The sequence below is a fragment of the Harpia harpyja genome, chromosome 24 (genome assembly GCF_026419915.1).
Source record: "Harpia harpyja isolate bHarHar1 chromosome 24, bHarHar1 primary haplotype, whole genome shotgun sequence".
Lineage (NCBI taxonomy): Eukaryota > Metazoa > Chordata > Aves > Accipitriformes > Accipitridae > Harpia > Harpia harpyja.
The window spans coordinates 80464-100043 of NC_068963.1; the positions used below are offsets into that span (position 1 = coordinate 80464).

The 19580-nt window shown below is 42.4% G+C and overlaps 1 protein-coding gene across 1 annotated transcript in view; it reads right to left on the minus strand.

The window, feature by feature from the left end:
- Window positions 1-15622, minus strand: part of LOC128135745 (E3 ubiquitin-protein ligase RBBP6-like) — a 29190-nt gene extending 13568 nt beyond the window's left edge. The window contains exons 1-4 of the mRNA XM_052774808.1: window positions 15457-15622; window positions 8960-9059; window positions 6270-6306; window positions 1440-1484 (exon numbers count right to left, since the gene is read on the minus strand). Coding sequence (XP_052630768.1) covers window positions 1440-1484; window positions 6270-6306; window positions 8960-9059; window positions 15457-15622 — 348 coding nt within the window. The remainder of the gene's footprint in view (window positions 1-1439; window positions 1485-6269; window positions 6307-8959; window positions 9060-15456) is intronic.
- Window positions 15623-19580: the final 3958 nt, after the last annotated feature.

Genomic DNA, 19580 nt, shown 5'->3' on the forward strand with positions numbered 1-19580 from the left:
ATGTTTCGTAGACACCGGGTTTTTTTCAACAGTAACATAATCCAGATCAACACCTATGAAATCATTTCCATTAACATTTACAGAAAAATTTACAGATACTTGACTACTTTCTTTGAACCCAAACAGTTTACAAAACACATCCAAAACCCACAACACATTAATAGGAATAGACCAAAATTCAAATATGGCATTTCACACGTAGTAATAATAAACCCGAAAACTCTTAACACATCGCCTCCGTGCCAAGCCAGTCTGCACTAAAGAGGTTAGAGTAAGTGACAGGTTTGAGCTGCTTTACATTATGTTCCTGTATTTTTCTGAAATACTGAAATTTTCTCAAAAGGTTAAATGTGTACACCACAAGGACGTTTCTTCACATTTTAGCGTAAAATTTGGCATAAGTTTACAGAACCAAGGACACGTTTAGGGACAGCACTAATGGAGACCAAGTTCTTTTGGTGGCTACCTTCCAAACATTTCTTTTTTTTTTTTTTTTTCCCCAAATGCACACAATTTAATTTCTTCGGTGAGAGGGGAAAGAAGTGACCAGTGTGAAGAGATTCCTCTTTCTTGGAAATGAACTCCAGCCTTCCTTTTCAGAAGAAGGAACTAGCTCCTCTGCATTAGGCCCTGCCCTCTCTAAGCTTTGTAACTTTAAAGACTAGTTATTTCATTGGCTAGCACTATGCCTTTTCACAAAGTGCAGCCAGTAGTGCTTTCCCAGAGGAAGGTACACATTGTTGAGCAAAAAATGCAAGCAGTTCCATAGCAAAACATGGCATTACAACAGTTCCAGAAGGTCACATCTGCTAATATGCCACACATACACATTGGTATATTCCTATAAACAATCAGGTACATTTTCACACTTTACACAGTCTGCATTCAAACAAATTAGATGATGTTGTCCACTAGCTATATACTAGTATTTATGAAACTGTGCAGCATTAAAAGAATGGATCTGTAACTTTAATGACTAGAAATTCAAAAACAGCCATGCAATTGTCCGTGTTAGAGAAACGATTCTCTTTTGGCTGTTGCACACTCCCCCCTCCAAATGTCCGTAACTTACAGCCAATTAAATTCTTCTGTAAAAACTGTTAGTTTCCAATGCAAAATTAATGAAACATATGAGAAATGGTAAACAGCTTCTGAAGTGCTACTTCTTTGTGTCTGGAACATGAGTAATAGTGCAACATTACGTTGAGGCTGATAAGGTACTCCCCTTCTATCTTCCCAAAGTGGGAACTACTCTTTACAGGGTAGTACCAAAATAGACACACATTTTAAAGTTAAAATTAATACTTTAAATTAATAAAAATTAAATTAAAGTTTTGTTTCCATTACAACAGTTATCCAGCTACAGATCACAGTATAAGATTTTAAAAAACAAAGCAAACACCTTTTTTTTAAAGAATTTGACAAGAATATATATATACCTTAGCAAGGTGGGCCACAGAAAGAGATGCAGGAGAGTCATCTATCTGTTCACAAAAAATTAAACACATATTCAAGTTCTACAGTCAAAACATAGCAATAGTTAACGTCTACTGTAGTCTGAGAGTCTGCACTATATCCTGTGAGTGTCACTGACAGGGGCACTGCCAACCCCGTGTAATTTGTGTTTGCTCAAAGTCCAAACCTATGGCACCTTCAGAGTGCCTGTGTGGTTAATGAGAAGAAACTAAAATAGCCAAACCCGCATGACATCAACTTACTGCTCCACAATATCTCAGAGACGGACCCTTGTCAAATGCTCACATCTGTCAATTTTCAGCTAAAAAGGATTTCAGTTTATTTGAGAAGGAAGCATCACTACAGGAAACTTATTTGCATTGTAGCTTGTAAAGTAATCAGTTAACATCTCATCACTTATAAATGCACACAGTTATGCTTTTATGAAGACAGTAGCTGCCTGGCAAAATCAAGCACAGGCATATCAGCCCTCAACCATGAACTCTGCCCCTCCTGTCACTAAGTTTAAAAATGCCAAACTCACCATACCCCACAACACCCAAATAAAACCACCAATCCAGAACATCAGCCATAAAAGTACACCACCACTTTGTCTAGAAAAAAACAGACTGCTCAAATTAGTGAAATAAAGGTGTTTACCATGACAGAGCAGCCTACAAAAACAGAGAATACTGATGTCTTGTATTTTATTAGACCACAGGCCATACTATCCAAATTAGTTTGGGAAGTGTGAGAATTTAATATTATGCTCCTTACTATCAGAGCAAAACCAATTTTGAATGATGATGAAAACATGGAGTCAGAGCACAGTCCTGTAATTTTTTTCTCCACTGCAACCACACTCCTCCCTCCCACCTACCTCCTGGAACACCCTGCAGGAGTGAAGCCCTCAGGCCACTAGTTTGTAATACGCTGCAGCGTTTATTGAGGACTAATAGTGAAATGCTGTTTTTCCACAAGTAAACAGGGTAACACTTTTAGCTTGTTCCTCTTCCAGAATATGGAATTATATTATGCCACAAGCAGCAGTTAAGCTTACACTAGCAAAACATTATCAGAAAGACACCTGAATCACTGCTTATTAGGTCTTCAGTTGTTCAAAAATGTAGAAGAAAGTGTCACAGCGTAAACGGAACAGCTCTCCTCAAGATGTCACTAAATGGATCAGAGGAGAGATTAAAACCCTTCCTTGGAAAAAAGCCCTTGTCCTTTATTACCCAATGTAGTGGAAGAATTCAAGGGAGCAGTTTTAGCAGACTCTGGGGACAAAATATTTACATGCAGAAGATGATTCGTCACTCCAGTTAGTCATGTCTTCTCTAGATGTTTAGGAAAGCACAGACAGCGTTACTCTAACACTAACTAAAAAAGTCTTGAAAACGTGCCTTTGGAGAGGAGCACCCAGATCTGGAACAAGAGACCTTCTTTCCACTGCAAATCTTACCAGAAGATTCAACTTTCCTTCCCTTCACAACATTTGGTACCCACTTCTGTCAAAACGGAAGTCTGATCAAGTATTTTGAAGCTTCATGCTCCACATGCCACCCTTCTTCACATGTGGAAAAACAGGCCTATGTTCTCTCATGGCAGGCACAACCACTATCACTTTGCAGGTTTTCAAAAGCAAACAAGGAATTAGGAAAGCTCTCTATTGGAGTCTGGCATTAAACAGTCTAGTATTGACCAGTAACTGAAACATAACAGTTAATAAACTATTAAGTAGTTCTTGTATTTTTTTAGGAAGCAGTTATTATATGGCCTGCAGGCAACAGTCTAATTTCTTAAAGGAGATGAAAGCACTCCTTTCTATGAACAGTTACCAAAACCAGCAAATAGAAAATTAATGTACTATTTAGTACATTTGCCCAATGACCATCTTCCAATGATCCTACATTCTTGTGTCTTTGTTTTTTTCCTTTAAATTTCTACTGAAGTATTTCCTGCCAGTCCCTCCAATCGGTCAAGTAGAAACAACACCTCCATGAAACTTGTATACAACCCCAAGGTAATACCGCAGAAGAATTGGGGAAAAAAACCCAAACCAAAAAAACCCCAAAAGTAACCAAGCAAAGAAAACCCTCAAAAAACCAGAATCAACAGTCAATGTATTAACTCCCATTTCAAACAGAAGACTAAACAGAAACTCACATAAAGCAAGTGGGAAAGGGGACAGAAAATAGGAGGAAAAGGCTAATCTCACTGCTGGAGTGCTGCATTTAAATCACAGTGGTTTCCTAAAACCCAATAGCTTGGTTAAACTCAAAATTCAGCCAGGAAGGATCACAGCTGTGCTTGACGGTGCTAAAATAATGCGCATGACTCTCTGCATTTCTGCAGCCTCTGAGGACTAATCCCAACTAGAGATCCTTGCAGTTACTGAAATAAGAATACAAAACCAAATAGGATCCACTTTCTTGATTTGGCCGTAGTAACAGTAGGACAGCAGCACAGATTTGGAAGTGTAGAATGACACCTAACATAAGAGCAAGACAATTAAGAAATATTCAAAGTATAAGTTTTTGTGCATCCTTTTTAAAAAAAAATCTGAACTGATTTTAACATTGCTGCTTTACTGTTCAACAATAATTGGCAAGCCTTCCCAGTGATTTATTCAGACCACACTAAGATCCAGGTTTTGCTTTGAAATACGTGCAGAAAGATGTTTATTTAAAATAACAAAACAAAAAACCCACACACACACTTTAGACCAAGACCTGAGTTAGCTTTAAGAAGAAAGCTAACTGTGCCTCCAACACTAGAAGCACCTGAGGCTGCAGTGCTTTTACTCTGTGTGTGTGTGTGTGAGAGAGAGGACTTGTAAAGAGAGATGCAAGGCTTCCACCCTCCCTGTGGCTACCCACAACCCACATCAGGTACACTCAAAGCAAACAAGAAGGGAACAGTTTTGCTTTGTCTTCCTTTTAATTAGTTCTAACTAACACTAAGTCTTCCCTCCCACTCCAGGATTTTTCCTTTTTTAAAAAAAATTTTTTTTTGAGACATCTATGTGAGCTTATGGTAAGATGCTACTTAGAAATGTAATACAAAGACACCAGGGAACACACGAGGCTGAAAGAATATCAACCTTATTTATGAAGATGTGATTTGTGTTTATACACAAGCTAGTAAACAAAGAGAAAAATAACTCTTTCCAAGAAATAAACACCCATCTCAATTAGATCAAATACTATAAATGTGGTTTACATAAATGCATTACATTAACTACTAGGGTCACTGGGCTCACAATGAGAGGCATTCATGTCCAAAAAGGAATTTGAGCCAATCAGTGATAGAATTATGAATGTCAGATTTTGACTTGGTGTTTTTACACCAACATACAAGAAGCTTTCCATTTTAAGTTCATTGTATACCATTCCACGAGAATCAGAGGCTGTATTCTTCACAGAACACAACCCCAGAGTTCATGAATTTCTAGATTAAGTTACCCAAACAGCTGATCAAGTGATCAGATCCAATGATCCAGGGTTAGTGCAAAGCCTCACACCATTCTAGTGAAGAAAAAGCAGTTATACTTAAAGGTGAAAAATAAACCCCAACAAATAGGAATTTTTACATTATAAGGGCTATTTTGAAAAGCACAGTTACACCTAGCCTTTGACCCAAGTCGCAAATCCAGATCTAGACCATTACCACTTAGGTATTTCCTTGTGTGAATTATCTCTAGTTTAGCAGCCGAATGACAGTGTTTTCTAACCTGAAGAAAAATGCTGCCCCTTTTCCAAATGGAAATTCAGAGTGGGGGTATACTAAAGAAAGGCTTAACCTTTGGGAAATCAAAGCAGCATCTAACCCCGAAGCCACCCAGATCCAAAAAAGTACTGCAGGCAGAAGTTCAGAAAAATGACAGGGATTTTACCCACAAATACACCAGGCTCTAACCTTGTGCCAAAACCTGTACACTGGGTTTTAGACATTTTCATTTGCAGACAAACTATTAAACTAAACTGCTTCATCAGATAGAGTGGAAAGATGAAACGCAGAACTTCAGAATACCACTTTGTGTAGCAACCATATTTAAATTCATGGCAATCTCTCAAAGACATACATGTACTCAGAGGGGCCCAAATAATTCTACACTTCAATTACACACTTTTAGGAACAAATACCCAAGCATTTAAGGACATGAAAAGGAAACATTTAGCTGCACACGACTGTCCTCAAAACGTATGGGATGTGTTGGTTTGGGTATTTGTTTGAACCCCCAGGTCAAAAGTAAGAAACAGTACCAAGTTTAAGCACAGTGGTTTCTCAGTGGGTTTTGATAACATTTTCAAAATCCATTAGGCAAAAAGAGTATTTAAAAAAAAATGCTAAGTGATATAATGTGGAAATGGCAGAAAATTCACTCCAAACAATTTGGATTCCAAGAAACATAAAGCACAAAACAACCTGTACAAACATATGCATTACTAGCTATACACAGATGTAGAACAGGGCACCATGTTCAGTTGTGCAAACCTCGGACCTACATGATCTAAAAGCGATCATACATTACCTGTACAACACAAAGTCATACAGGAAATATTCTAGCATATTCAATATGAAATGCAATGCATCACTAGGCACAAATACCAATATTCACATTAGGACTGTGCAAATGATGGCATTACCCAGTTTTTCCTATGCTGAATCAAAGACATTGTCTTTACAACATACACCAGGTTTTACTGGAATATATAGTTAGTTAATGTCTGGAAAATTAATACAAGGCTACGTTGTTTAGAATTAAGTGCAGTGTGTAGAAAAAAGTGTGAGATTGTGTTTTTACATACTGCTTTTGATGTTCCACTCACTGGCTCGGTACGACTTCTGGAAGAAGAAATAAAGGTGATCAGAATTTCAGGTAAAGCACTTGTACCCAGCATAAAGCAGTGACAACAGATTATAAAACCTGAACATCAAAACATTATGTTCTGATAGTCTAGGGAATGTGGAAATTTATTCATATACCTAAACTGTTCTCTCTTGGTACATTCAGTGCAACTAAAAAAAAACCCAAATCCCGTTCCTACTTTGTCACAAATTAAGATGTACAGATATAGAACACAACAGTGCAAGAGGAAGTCCTCAGGTATTTTGTCTCTGCTGCGTAAGTATCAAAAAGATGAAGTCTGTGTTACAGCTTGGTGTTCTTAAATATTATCAACTATCAAAATACAAAGGCAACTTTAACCAATCTGTACATATCTAGTATTACAAATGGGTACCAGATACAGTAATTTCCAAGAAAGAACACTGACGTTCTAGACACTTTGAAGTGCAAGTTTACTTCAGAGAAAACAGTCGGTCATCTGACAAAGAAATAACAAAAATGGCAGCAGCATAGGCTTTAGAACAGAGTTTCTTTGTGAAAGCCCAAGCACTGTATTCAGATAGCTACTACATTTAGCCATGGAAGTGCCAAAATACTAAATGTGTTACACATGCAATATTGACTAAAAATAGTAGTAGAAATGTCACCTGAAAGCAGTTTCTAGGGTTTGGTGTGATTTAGGAGCCCTGTGACAAAAAAGAAAAGGTCTTACTTGCCAGAAGTTGCTTGAAGGTAATCTTGAAAAGGCTACAATCTTTTTGGCAATAGTCATTACATTTGAAAACTTGCTGAGATTCCACACACTTATTGATCTGTATCTGCATGCTACTCATCATGAATCAGATGTGCAGCCCTTGATCTAGTTAACAAACAATTCCTACGTCATCCAAAGTGTCCCATGAGCAGAGACAATTCAAAGGCTGCTGTGGAATTTATGTACAAATAGAAAGGCTCAGGCTTCCTGCCACTACTAGAATACCACCAGGCTCGCAAGTACAGCCACGTACCTCCTGAAGATGAGGAAGTACAGGGAAATACTTTAGATTACCACACAATGGTTTCTTCACCCATTTACCTTGAAGAACATACAACAAGGTGAGTAACGCATTTTTGAAGGCCTCTCCACCATTATAGCATACATTCCTCGTTCCCAAACATTAACCACTCTACCAAGTTGTTTCTGCAATGTTTCCAGCTGACAGAATAGAAAGCTCATCTGCCTGGTTCATTTTCAACGCTACAACAGCAGTGCCATTCTTTCCTTATCCCCACTTACAGGTCTTTGTTTGATCTTTGATGCTAGCAGCATCTCTCCTCTCATTTCAGGGCAGTATTATGATACCAGGAGAGAGCGCCAGCCAACCAGAAACGGAGGATGCATTGACAGGGCGGCACTAAGCACACATATTTAAATTAACCCCCAAAACAAGGCCATGGTTATAAGCACAACACTGTGGCGTCCTGAATGCCTAGGTAGTGCCTGAAAGCACTGCAACAACTACTGAAGTAATATGCCCAAAGTTTACATGCAGAGTCACATCAATTCAGGGTTTTTTGCTCGCAAATGCTTCACAGGTACCAGGATGCTGCTGTACTGTTTTTTCGAGACACACAGTAACTCATCAGTCTACTGTATTGACTGAGAACCAACATGAGAAAGACATGGCAAAACCACAAGCTAATAATACCGACTAATTGTGGGGGAGAGGCGTCTCTTTAAGAAGGCTGGAAAACATGAATGTTCAAACAATGCTAATGTAGCTGAATACATACATGACAGCAATAATCCTGTAGTCAGCATTGCATTTGGATAGCTGTAAGTTTAACCAATACATCCGATTCTCTGTCCTCCATAAATCTTAGGAATATAGATTGAAAACCTGGAGCACTGATATCAACTTAGGGTAAAAACAGACTTAGATAACTAGTAACACTTGGTAACGTGCTGAACTGCTTACTGAGTTTCAAGTTTGGAAAGGGTTAACTATTCCTTTGTTGTACTCGCTCAAAAGGTGATACACTTTAGGATAGTGTTCTTTTTCTCTTGCCTGAAGTGGACATTGTCTTTAGGAAACTAATAGGAATCACTTATGAATGGAACTTCTGGTTTGCATGGTTTGCCAGCTGGCAACCCTTGGTCTTTCCTCTGTGCCTAGTATGCAAAACACCCAGATTTGGGGCGTAAGAATACCTGCCATATCCCACCCTGCCTCCCCAAATGCAAGAAATTGTCAGTGTTTGACTATCAGACTCTTCTGAGGTGGGAACAAATTATAAGTTTACACAACAATGCCTATCTGTCTTTACTATAAAAGCAATAAAATCAAACACATAAAAGAAGGAATCTCTCCACGTAGAGGAAATGGGATCTACAACTTGGCTCTCAGAAGAATCAACCCCAAGAACAAACCCAATGGAATCATCTTAAAAGCTACCATTGTTGCAGTTTGAACCCCATCTCCCAGCAGGCCAAAACATGTAAGTCTACTTGGGGACAGATACATTAAAATCTAGCCCATGACAACAAAAATTAACAGCAGCTTTAACAAGAAAGATACAATCTGAATGTCTCTTGTAAACTAATATCAATTTAAAAAGTTAATCCGCTGAAACCCCTAACCAAGAATACAATGCTTTATGGATACTTACATAACACAGGTTTTGCTGGTGACTTTAACTCCTCCAGCGGGGATTCTTCTAACAATTACCGATGAGTTCTTAGGAATCAGGGCATTACCATCTGTGTATTCTGAAAACAACATCAATACAGAAAAAGAATTTGCCAGTTTACGAGAACGTATATCAATACATAATTACACAACATTTCCGAGAATCCCTTTATGGATAGAAAAGCAAAATTTGATATGTAACGTTGCGCTTTGATCGTCCCAACACACTGAAAGTACATTTCAAGAAATTGTCAGGTTTGATAATCAAACACAAGCAGCACAATCTTTTTCATGTTTTTAAAATGGCTGGAATGCCAACAGCAAAATGGTCTCAAAGGTCACTGAAGCGGAGTCTGCTAATGCATGAGGTTCTTTCCTGATCTAGCTTAAGCTGCTTTTGCTTCTGTTAGGCTACAAAACCAATAGAGCTTTGGAGAAAAACCAACCACAGCAAAGTCTCACCTGCATAAACCAGATTCTGAAGTCTGACTAGCTTGTCCTGCAACAAAAGAGGCCCTCAGCTAAAGCATGACAACTCTGCACCATTGCTTTCATAGCTGTTAACTGTATCAGTTCCCCTGTGCTGCTAGTGGTCAAGACTGACAGAACACAGAAGAGAGCCTGCCATCTCTGTCTATTCCTTGGAGCTTAACCCATCAACAACACCGCTTTACATGGAAATGGAAACAAAACCGGCAATGCTAGTGTTTGGATCACAGAAATTTGGGGGGGGGTTGAGCTTGCTTTCACAAGTAGGGCAGAATTGGCTCCAACTAAAGTGCTATCTCCCCTCTGAAGCTTATCATCTAGTTTGAATTAACCCAAGGGACGTGAATTGGATGTCAATAGTTGTGGATGCCCCGTCCCTGAGCTTTTGAGCAACCTGGTCTAGTGGAAGGTGTCCCTGCCCATGGCAGGGGGGTTGGAACTAGATGATCTTTCAGGTCCCTTCCAACCCAAACCACTCCATGATTCTAGGATTCTATGAATTCTTGCGATTCATTTTGCAGAGCAGAGAGACTCAAACAAAATTCCTTATGAAGACAGCCGTGAAAAGCCTTTTGAAAAGAGTGTGTGCCTGAAGCTACCCATGCTTTGCCTTGGCTTACACCATGTTAGTCTTTGAAGAGGAGGAAAGCCTTCTGACCTTCTACATAAGGCCCAAACAAACAAAAAAAACAAACTACCTGAGACACTTTGACTGAGTAAGCTTAAAATGCAAAGATCTCTCCATGAGAATGGTTTTTATATTGTCCTTACGCAAGCTGGATATGACTAAATATTTTAAATCACTATCAGCAGCCATTCCCTGTAATCTGCCTACAGTTTTAAACATTAAAAGCTCTTACCTTTGCAGACCGAATCAGAACAATGGTCTGAAAAGCAAAGATGCTGTATATCTAGTCAAGCTCTGTCAGGGTGGTTTTGCTCAGTGATCACACACAAAACAGGAATATTTCACAATTTATGCTTCATTTTTCAGTATATTATTCCTACAGGCAGGAACCTCTCTTACCCCAAAACTCACCTACCAGAAGACATTATTTCAACAATGAAATGAAAATTTTACTTCTCTTTCCAAATGACAGAATGCTTCTTCAGAAAACTGAGAAATCATTTAGCTGAAACTAATTCCTGATCTTCCCCCCTAGGGAACCGAACAGCAAGCTTCCTCTGGACTTCCAAGTAGGTTCAAATTGTAGGAGAAAGGACTACTAATGATGAAAACAAAAGCTTTTACAGAAGTCATATACCCTGAAAGCAACCCCTAGAGCTCTTCTCAAAAACGAAACTCTAACCCTTCCACAGCCACCTGTCAAGAAAGGCCTGCACTGGGACTTTTTGATGGAGAAGGAGCTGAAGCAGTACTGAGGCCCAGGCAGGCAACTGGGACATCATGGCAGCTGCAGATCTAGAAGCCCAAACCAGCTGTTTCGACCTGCTGAATGGAGTCATACAGAGCGTTCTTTCTGGTCCAGATCACAAACTGCTGGACTGACATTTCAGAGACAGAGGACAAGCAACAGTGGCTCCACAAAAAGGCAGGAGTTTGCTACGCCTGTGCTGAACTGAGGATTGTTCTAGTTCTGCAGCAGATTTACAAGTGGCAGCACCTCGCCTAGGAAGAGACTGTATATATGACGACAGCAACCAATGCATTTATTCACAAATGATGCAAGCCTGCAGAGGTCAATTCGAACATGCCCAACAGCTGTGTGATGCAAAAAGAGGAATAAGTCCTCTTCTAGTACTTGGTGACAATTCATTGACCTTTAGAAGAGAAGCATTGACATCTGCCTTCTGAATAGACTATCCTTGCATGCATTTCTCTCTCTCTCTCTCTCTCTCTCTCTCTCTCTCGATATATGCTTGTTTTCAATATGCTCGTTAAGTGCACCGTGAAGAGAGCTCCAGCCATCTAGTAACAGACTGATATAAAAATGAATTCACCTTAAAAGTCCATCAGTATACGTTTAAATGCATCAGCTGAAGAGTGACAATAGCTCGGTGAAGGAAAGGCTTTCTTTGTATAGGACACTTATCACGGCACCTATTTGTATTTGGTACTTGAAGTATCCCACCAGCTTGGTCACCATGTCAGAGAATTTGTGGAAGAGTGTTTACATACAGCAGAGTCCATTGCTGAGTTAGTTCTGTGAAGGGGCCTGATATTAACTGGTTTTAATACATTTATTTTTCCTTCACCTCAATTAACTGAATTAATTTTGGTGATGAAATTTTATTAGAGGTGAAGCCAAACAATGTCGACTAAAAAGTCAACTTTTTTCTTTTTTTAAGTAGGGAAGGACTAAATCTGGCACACTATTCCTGAAGTCCCTCTCAATTTGAATTTAACAGACACCAGCTTAGTCTAACAGCTCTCAGACTGAACTGGTGTCTCCCAGCAGGAACCTATTCCCCATGGGCAGCAGCATCCCCTAGCAGAGACTCAGTAACTACCAGGACCTGCAAAGCAGTGTCACACTGCCTCACCTCATGACTCCACATCTGCAAAGTGAGCAGTCATGTCATGCTCAACAAGGCTACTTTTCACACTTGTCCAAGCAGCACTCCAATAGAAATGTTCAGCAAAGCTGGAGGTTACAACATTGTTGATTCCTATTTCCTGATAGCACGACACTTGTTTTACTGGCAGTGATGGCCAGTAAGGGGCTACTGGGCTTTTGTCAATCTGACCTGTGATTAAAAGTAAGGATCCCATTAACTCAGAAAGCTTGCAAAAGCAAAGGAAGATTTGGATGTTATCTTAAAGTCAAGAGCAGAAGAGACCTAACAGTCTAAAAGACAAGAAATTTAGTATGCTTGAAAGACCCAAGGGAAAGAAGTATTTCATGGAGGCAGACAAGTTAAACAAGAGCTACTTTGACTGCTGCCTCATACGGACTCAGAAAGCTTAAATCAGCTATTGCATTAGTGTCCACAACCTTCTTCCTGCAAAAAAGTACAAGCAGCTCAGGTTATGCTCTGCTTCGCATTGAATGCACCATTTAAAAATCCCATTTTTAAATTCACCTATAATTCTGAAAATCTGCTAGCTTTAATAATTTCTCTCATATGTATGCTATCAACAGGTTACTGAAAAAAGCTCCTACTTTATTTTACGGCCTGCTTTAATCCACCATTTGGAGTCTGACAGCAGTGCAAAAGCACCTCTCCGAGCACTATGTAGAGAAGTATTTTCACCCAGATAAAGTACAGAAGCTCTTCAGAACAGAAGTCATTGGAAAGCAAGCCTATATGTGAAATGACAAAGAAAAGCCTTTACTAGCCTTAGATGCCTTGCCAACCAGCTATTATGCTACTGGGGAAAGGATTTGCAGGGTAAGAGCTGACAATGACTACTAACATGCCAGACTGTCTCTACCAGAAAAGAGGGTAACTCCCAAGAACACTTTTTCCCCCTAGCACTTAAAAATACGCTTTCTCACAATGTGAGTTTTTAGCTCTCTTCTAATCAACACCACTTGCACGCTTTGCGACAAACAAACAAATCATCTGTGTAGCTGCACTGAAAGCACTGCCTTGAAACATCCTGATGAACAGACTGGACTACTATTTCTGGATTTTCAGCTTCCACCCAAGCAGGTATCCCTGATCTCACCTACAACTGGTATATCATCATTTCCTCAATGAGCTAGCTCAGTAGGTCAACCAGTTCATGGAGCTTTCATTTGCATTATTGTCATACAGTACTGTGCTCCAAAAGAGCACCTGTATTGCTTTGAAAGGATGAGTCAATAAAATCTGACATACTTTCAATCATTAATCTGATTATACAGACCGCCTGATGCCTTCATGTCTTATTGGCACTGCTCGCTGCTTCAGCATGGGACTGGGAAAGCGAAAGCAATGCTGGAGGCAACGTGGTAATGTCCCAAACGGAGCCTGCCCTAAGCACCTGGCCAAGGGACATTAACCCAGCTGACAGCACACCCCCGAGAGGTCCCAAACCTGCTGCTGATGGAGTCCAAGCAGCTGACTGCCAGACAGGCAGTGCATGAGCTCCACTGTAACATCTTGTTTTTTGAATGGGTACATGACTTACCCTCAGCTCAGCCTGGGAAACAGGGGACTCCATACCCTTTCTGAAAGCTCTACACAATAATGCTGCACAGCAGCCCAAGAACTAATTGCACTCGGAGGTGTAATCAAAGCAATCCCCCATACTAGCACTGCAACACAAAATGCCACGGTGAAGGACAAGGTTTAAAAGTTGCTTAAAAGTCTTCTCTAAAATGCTACGTTTGCACAGTGTTGAAGACATTCCAGTAGACAGATAGACAGACTGACATCAGCTGTGAGGCCAAATGATTTCATTCACAGTTAGCACGTGGGTTTTTTTGAAGACATCACATTGTGGCATTACTAAAACTGTCAAGTGCATGCTGCAACACTGAACTCAAGCAAGTTCTGCGTTCAAGAGACAGTCTTCTAAGAGCACTATTCTTCCTTAAAACTATTCATCTAAGACCAGTTCTGAGACCCATTTTTGCTTTTATATTTTCTTGCATTTTGCCTGATAAGCAGAATCGCACGTTCTCCAAGTGTTTTGAGTCAGAATGGTACAGGGCAGGAAAGAGTATTCAAGAGACCCGAGTTCTGGAGTTTGCAGTTCTTCCACAATACTGTGAGAACATCCTATTACAAAAGACAGGTCAAGAAATCCAGATCAAATTCAAAGGAGGCAAGTTTAAATGCATCATTCTGGCCTAGAGGCTTTTGGAAGGCAATTCTGCCTTTATAGAACATGCCTCCATAGTAAGCTTGGAAGAGGACACCCACACTCCTTCCCTACTTTTAAAATAGGTCCCAACCATCCATTTTGCCTTCCCACCATCTTAAACAGAGTCCTTCCCATCATTTTTTTCCACTGATATTTAAAATCCTGTTTCCTTTTAGCTGATATTAACATTGCTTCTCCTACTAGATTTCCATTCTGAAAAGTAACAGTTACTGAACTGTAAAGGCTTAGAGTGCTTGGAAAAATCTGAGCAAGTAGGCCATCTTCACTCAAGGTTCACTTTGTTCTTTCCAAGATCATTTCAACATTTAGGCAGGACTCCAGCACAGGCAAAGTTATAAAAACTCAGTCCTTTATGTCCACATGGAAGAATTCCAAACATCCCTTTTAGGCAGAATACCCTGGTCTACATTTTTCCTTTATCTTCTGAAGGTGAGCTTAAGCATCTACATCTGATTAATAAAAAGTGAAATTCACGGTTATGCATATAAACCAAAAACTTGGCATACATACATATTACACCGAAATGTACTCTCTAGCTTTGCTCTGAAAACCACTGGGGGATTTTTGCCTTTTCCCATGGAAAACACCCTTATGGAAGATTCAAGAAGCATCTGTATCACTGATATACCCATGCAGTGGCATAAAACAAGTTGAAGACAAAACTAAGTCACCAAGACCACTTTTTTTTCTTCAAACTAGCCATCTGTTCTGTTTCCATCACTTTCAGCTTTGTCTGCCAGATCTCTCTGAAGATTTCTTTGAGGTTTGTTATTAAAGGATCTCCTCCCGCATTTCCTTATCATTTTACCTAGAAGAATTTCCAGGAAACCAAAACTTTTGTAAGCACTATACGTCGCCCATCAACCACGTGTTCTTCTGTGCCTAGCTCCGCGTCTAAAGCACAGATCTGAAGGTAGTTGTCAGAACAGCAAGTGCAAAAGAACAGCTCTGTGAGGTCCCCAACACAAGTCACAGCTACCGATCGTGGCCGAATCACATTATCGCTTCCCACCCCGCTTCATCCCTGGCGACGCTTGCCCTCCCGGTCCTCCCGCATGCTGGCGGGATGGCCCCCAGCCTGACTCATGCTACGTGGGGATGAGCCACAGAGGGCAGAGCATGGCTCCCGCAGGCCATGGCCGTCGCGGGGTCGTCTGCGACGCCGCCAGCCGGGCAGTCCCCGAGGCCCCGTGCCTGTTGCCCCCACGCACCTTCTTTGGTCTGGGCGTTGGTGATCTGCAGGTCGCAGCTGGCCGCCGTCAGCTTCTCGTGGCCCATGATCTGGAGCTTGAGGTCATGCAGAGAGATGTAGAGGCCGTCGAAGGTGACCGTATCATAGTTCAGCCTGGAGAAGAACTTGTAGTGGACACGCGACATGGTCGCGGCCAGGCGATGCCTGTTCCGCGACAGCGTCTACCGTGGCAGATGGAGGCGATGCTCGCCCGGCTCCTCCTCGCAGCCCAGGCGGGCAGGCGGACGATGGGGAGAGGCCCTGTGAGAGACTGAAAGAGTTAATGTCTCAAACATGGCGGTGGGGCAAGTTCTATGTAATGACGAACTCTGCATAGCAAGGAACCACAGGTGAAAAGAAGGCAATCAGCACAGATCAGCACAGACTTCAGCAACAGGATGGGGAGGCCATGCCGGGGGGGTGTGCAGCTCTGTGTTCTGATACGCTGATCTGATATGCTGAGCAGGGCAGCTCACCATGCATGGCCAAAGATCAAACAATGGTCGTGTCTGCAGAGAAGGAGGAGTTACTCCCCAAATAACCTCCAAGCCCAGCGATCCATTTCCCGAAGGTTCTGAAAGCACAAACCACGCATGACCCTTAACTAGCCTAATGAGTTGGAGTGCTCGCCTGAAGGAGGGGCAAGGATGATAAAAGGACACAAACTGAAGCCCCACGCACGCACGCCCACCAGAACTGGACCCCTAGGCTGACTGGACCAACGCTGGACCCAGGACCAGTGACATCTTTCTCTTTTCCTTTTACTCCCTCTGTCTTGCTCTCTCTTTCCCTCTCCTTTCCCATAATCCTTACACCTCATCCCTTTAAGACATAAAACCGCTGACCAAGTCTGGGACTAGGAGTGGATTGAGCCGCCCCTAGGCTCTCCTCTGAGAGGGAGTCTAGAAAGCAAGGGGGTCTGCTCTGAACCTTGAGACTCAACAGGAGGGACCTCCTTCTGCCCTGAATTGATGCATATGGTTACCACGGGTTACACGGTTTACTGAGGTAGTTTCATGCCAACTCCTGTTGCGAGAAACGCCGTCACCTACTGTTGTTACACCTTACAAGTTCAGTTTGCTTCCGCCACGAATAAAATGCTTAACTGATCCTTTGGTGTCGTTTCACCTTAATGTAGCCTGAGGGAATTCTGAACTCAACACGACTCCCTGGTCTGTCTGGCCTGTGTCGTGACAGACCCCCGCGGCCCCGGCTCGGCCTCCAGCTCCCTCTCTCGCACGCAGCGCTCCCAGTCCTGGCCGCTCGCTGTGGTAACTCGGGCACCCCTGCCTCAGCGTTCCGCCGAGGGGCTCACCAGCCACCAACCGCAGAGGCTGCCGCCAGCGTGTCAGTGTGCACCTGCAACGGAACACCGCACCCGCCCCTCTGTGCCTTCCATGACCCAGTGCGTTACGACAAAGAGCCCGTGTCCTGTCACCCCCCGGGTCTGTCACTGACCCGTGTCCCTCCTGTCACCCCGCAGGCTGTCACCACCCCGTGTCCCCTCCTGTCAGCAGCCAGCCAGGGCAAGACAGCCTGGGGGGGTTTGCCGTGGGGCACTCGGCTGCCCGCGCCGCAGTGACAGTGAAGGGGGGGGACATCTCGGGCTGTTGGAGTGTATCTTGTGCGTTTATGGACAGTTCAGTCAAAGAAGCCAGTGGCCATCTAGGCTGAGTTCCATAAACCAATGTACTTCCCAACTGTGGCACATCCACAGCTGCTTGAACTCTGCAGAGGAGGACTAAAGAGTAAGGAATGAGCCATCGGCGTTAGGAGGTGCCCCAGGACAATGTTTCTTGCTCTCTCAGTCATCGCAGCTGCTGCTGCAACAGCCCCAGCACAGGACATCATGCCTTGAATTACGAGGTCTAGTTCTGCTGAGTCACATTCTACAGCTTGCAGCCGTTTCTGGGCTAACTGGCGATTCCTTTCTGTCCATGTACATATAATACAAAAGGCTTGTTGTAGTCTGGCAGGGTGTCCTGGTTTCAGCTGGGAGAGAGTTAACTGTCTTCCTAGTAGCTGGTACAGTGCTATGTCTTGAGTTCAGTATGACAAGAATGTTGATAACACTGATGTTTTCAGTTGTTGCTCAGCAGTGTTTAGACTAAAGTCAAGGATTTTTCAGCTTCTCATGCCCAGCCAGCGAGAAGGCTGGAGGGGCACAAGAAGTTGGCACAGGACACAGCCAGGGCACCTGACCCAAACTGGCCAACGGTGTATTCCATACCATGGGACGTCCCATCTAGTATAGGAACGGGGAAGTGGGGGGGGAATCACCGCTCGGGGGGACTGTCTGGGTGTCGGTCGGCGGGTGGTGAGCAATTGCACTGCGCATCATTTGTACATTCCAATCCTTTCATTATTACTGTTGTCATTTTATTAGTGTTATCATTATCATTATTAGTTTCTTCTCTTCTGTTCCATTAAACTGTTCTTATCTCAACCCACGGGTTTTGCTTCTTTTCCCGATTTTCTCCCCCATCCCACTGGGTGGGGGGGAGTGAGTGAGCGGCTGCGTGGTGCTGAGTTGCCGGCTGGGGTTAAACCACGACACAGGGCTAATGAGGGAGCTTCCATGACTGCTTGCTTTGGATCTTTAAATGCCTTCTGGGTTTCCAGAGTCAGGAAACCCTTTTGATTTCAGTGCTGTCCTCTATATCCAAGGGATAGTTATTTTTGCTATTTCTGTCTGTTTGTTTTTCCTGTTACTAGTGATTTGGAAGCCTAGCTTTTAATATGGTAGCCTTGCTTATAAGCCTGTGGTGGAATACAAATTATACCTATTCATTCCATAATTTGGCCATAGCCACAGTCCACAGTACGGCAGCGGAGGCAAACGAGCCCAACTGTTGGATATGCACGAAAAGCCCATCCTCTACCAGAAATCAGCTCTCCTGGGTATCTGTCCCATTGAATTCTCAGCGGTACGAGGACAGGCATCTACGTTATGAATTTTCACCACAGAAAGTGAGCATACGGCCCTTCCGCCAGGAAGGGTTTGTCACTAGCCTCAAAGGAGACCTCTGGGTATGCCTGGAGAGCAAACCTATTGACAAGCTTACTGACTCTGTAGCAGCCGGGAACTGGAAACGCCAATAGAGCCTTGAAATGAATACAATGGACAGAGATGGACAATTCACATCTTAGGACCATACAGATGAAAGGGGGAGTCTTATGCCTGCAACATTCCATAGATCAGTTCCTAGCTCTAAAGGCAACTGGTCTTCCTCCACAGATTCTTCCAAAACCTTACTATATACCACATCCACTGAACATGGAGGGGAGTTTCTCCAGAAGCCCGTACATAAAACCTATTCTAATAAGCCACCCCACTGTAGCGTTTTCTCCTGGATGGAGTTTCTCAGGCCCTGCAGACTCTTGAGACAATATGGATATTTGCAGATAGATTAACCTGGTATTCTGCAGGAAGCTGTAATCAAACCAAAGATAATGATACAATTTTGGTTGCCGCCACAGGCCTGTAGGATCCTGATTGCTCCGAGTCATCTACTCTGGGTCCAAACCTTACCGGTTTACCTGAACATCCAAATCCAGCACATGCAAACCCTTTTGCAGGAAATAACTTACATGATTCAGACTTATTTGAAGATTATACTACCCATTGACACAACTACCAGGGTGATACTGGAGAGGTGGAGAAAGGGCAGTTGAGGATTTACCCTCAACCCGAGCTGAAAAGTGTATTCTAAGTGCATTAATACCATCCACACAGGTTAGAACCTGTATCTCTTCTGCCTCTGTAGCTCCTAGCTACTGCTATCTATGGGAAGAAGTGTTACAGCCCACTGACAGAATGTGGCACAAAGTTCCACCTGTCTGTAACAGCTTTTATCCCAGGGTTAGGCGTTGCAGAACTAGAAAGAGCTGTTGCAAATGTGTCGAGACAATTAGAAAAAGCCATTCATGAAAGCACAGAGTATTACAGCCCTACAAAAAGAAATCAAATTATTATCACAAATGTAAAGGGAACTAGGCCTTAAGCCTCATTGTTTCTAAGACTATTCATATCAGGCATATAACTAATGATTAGAGATTGTTTTAGATGTGATTACTAGAATGCAGGTGCTTATAAAACAATAT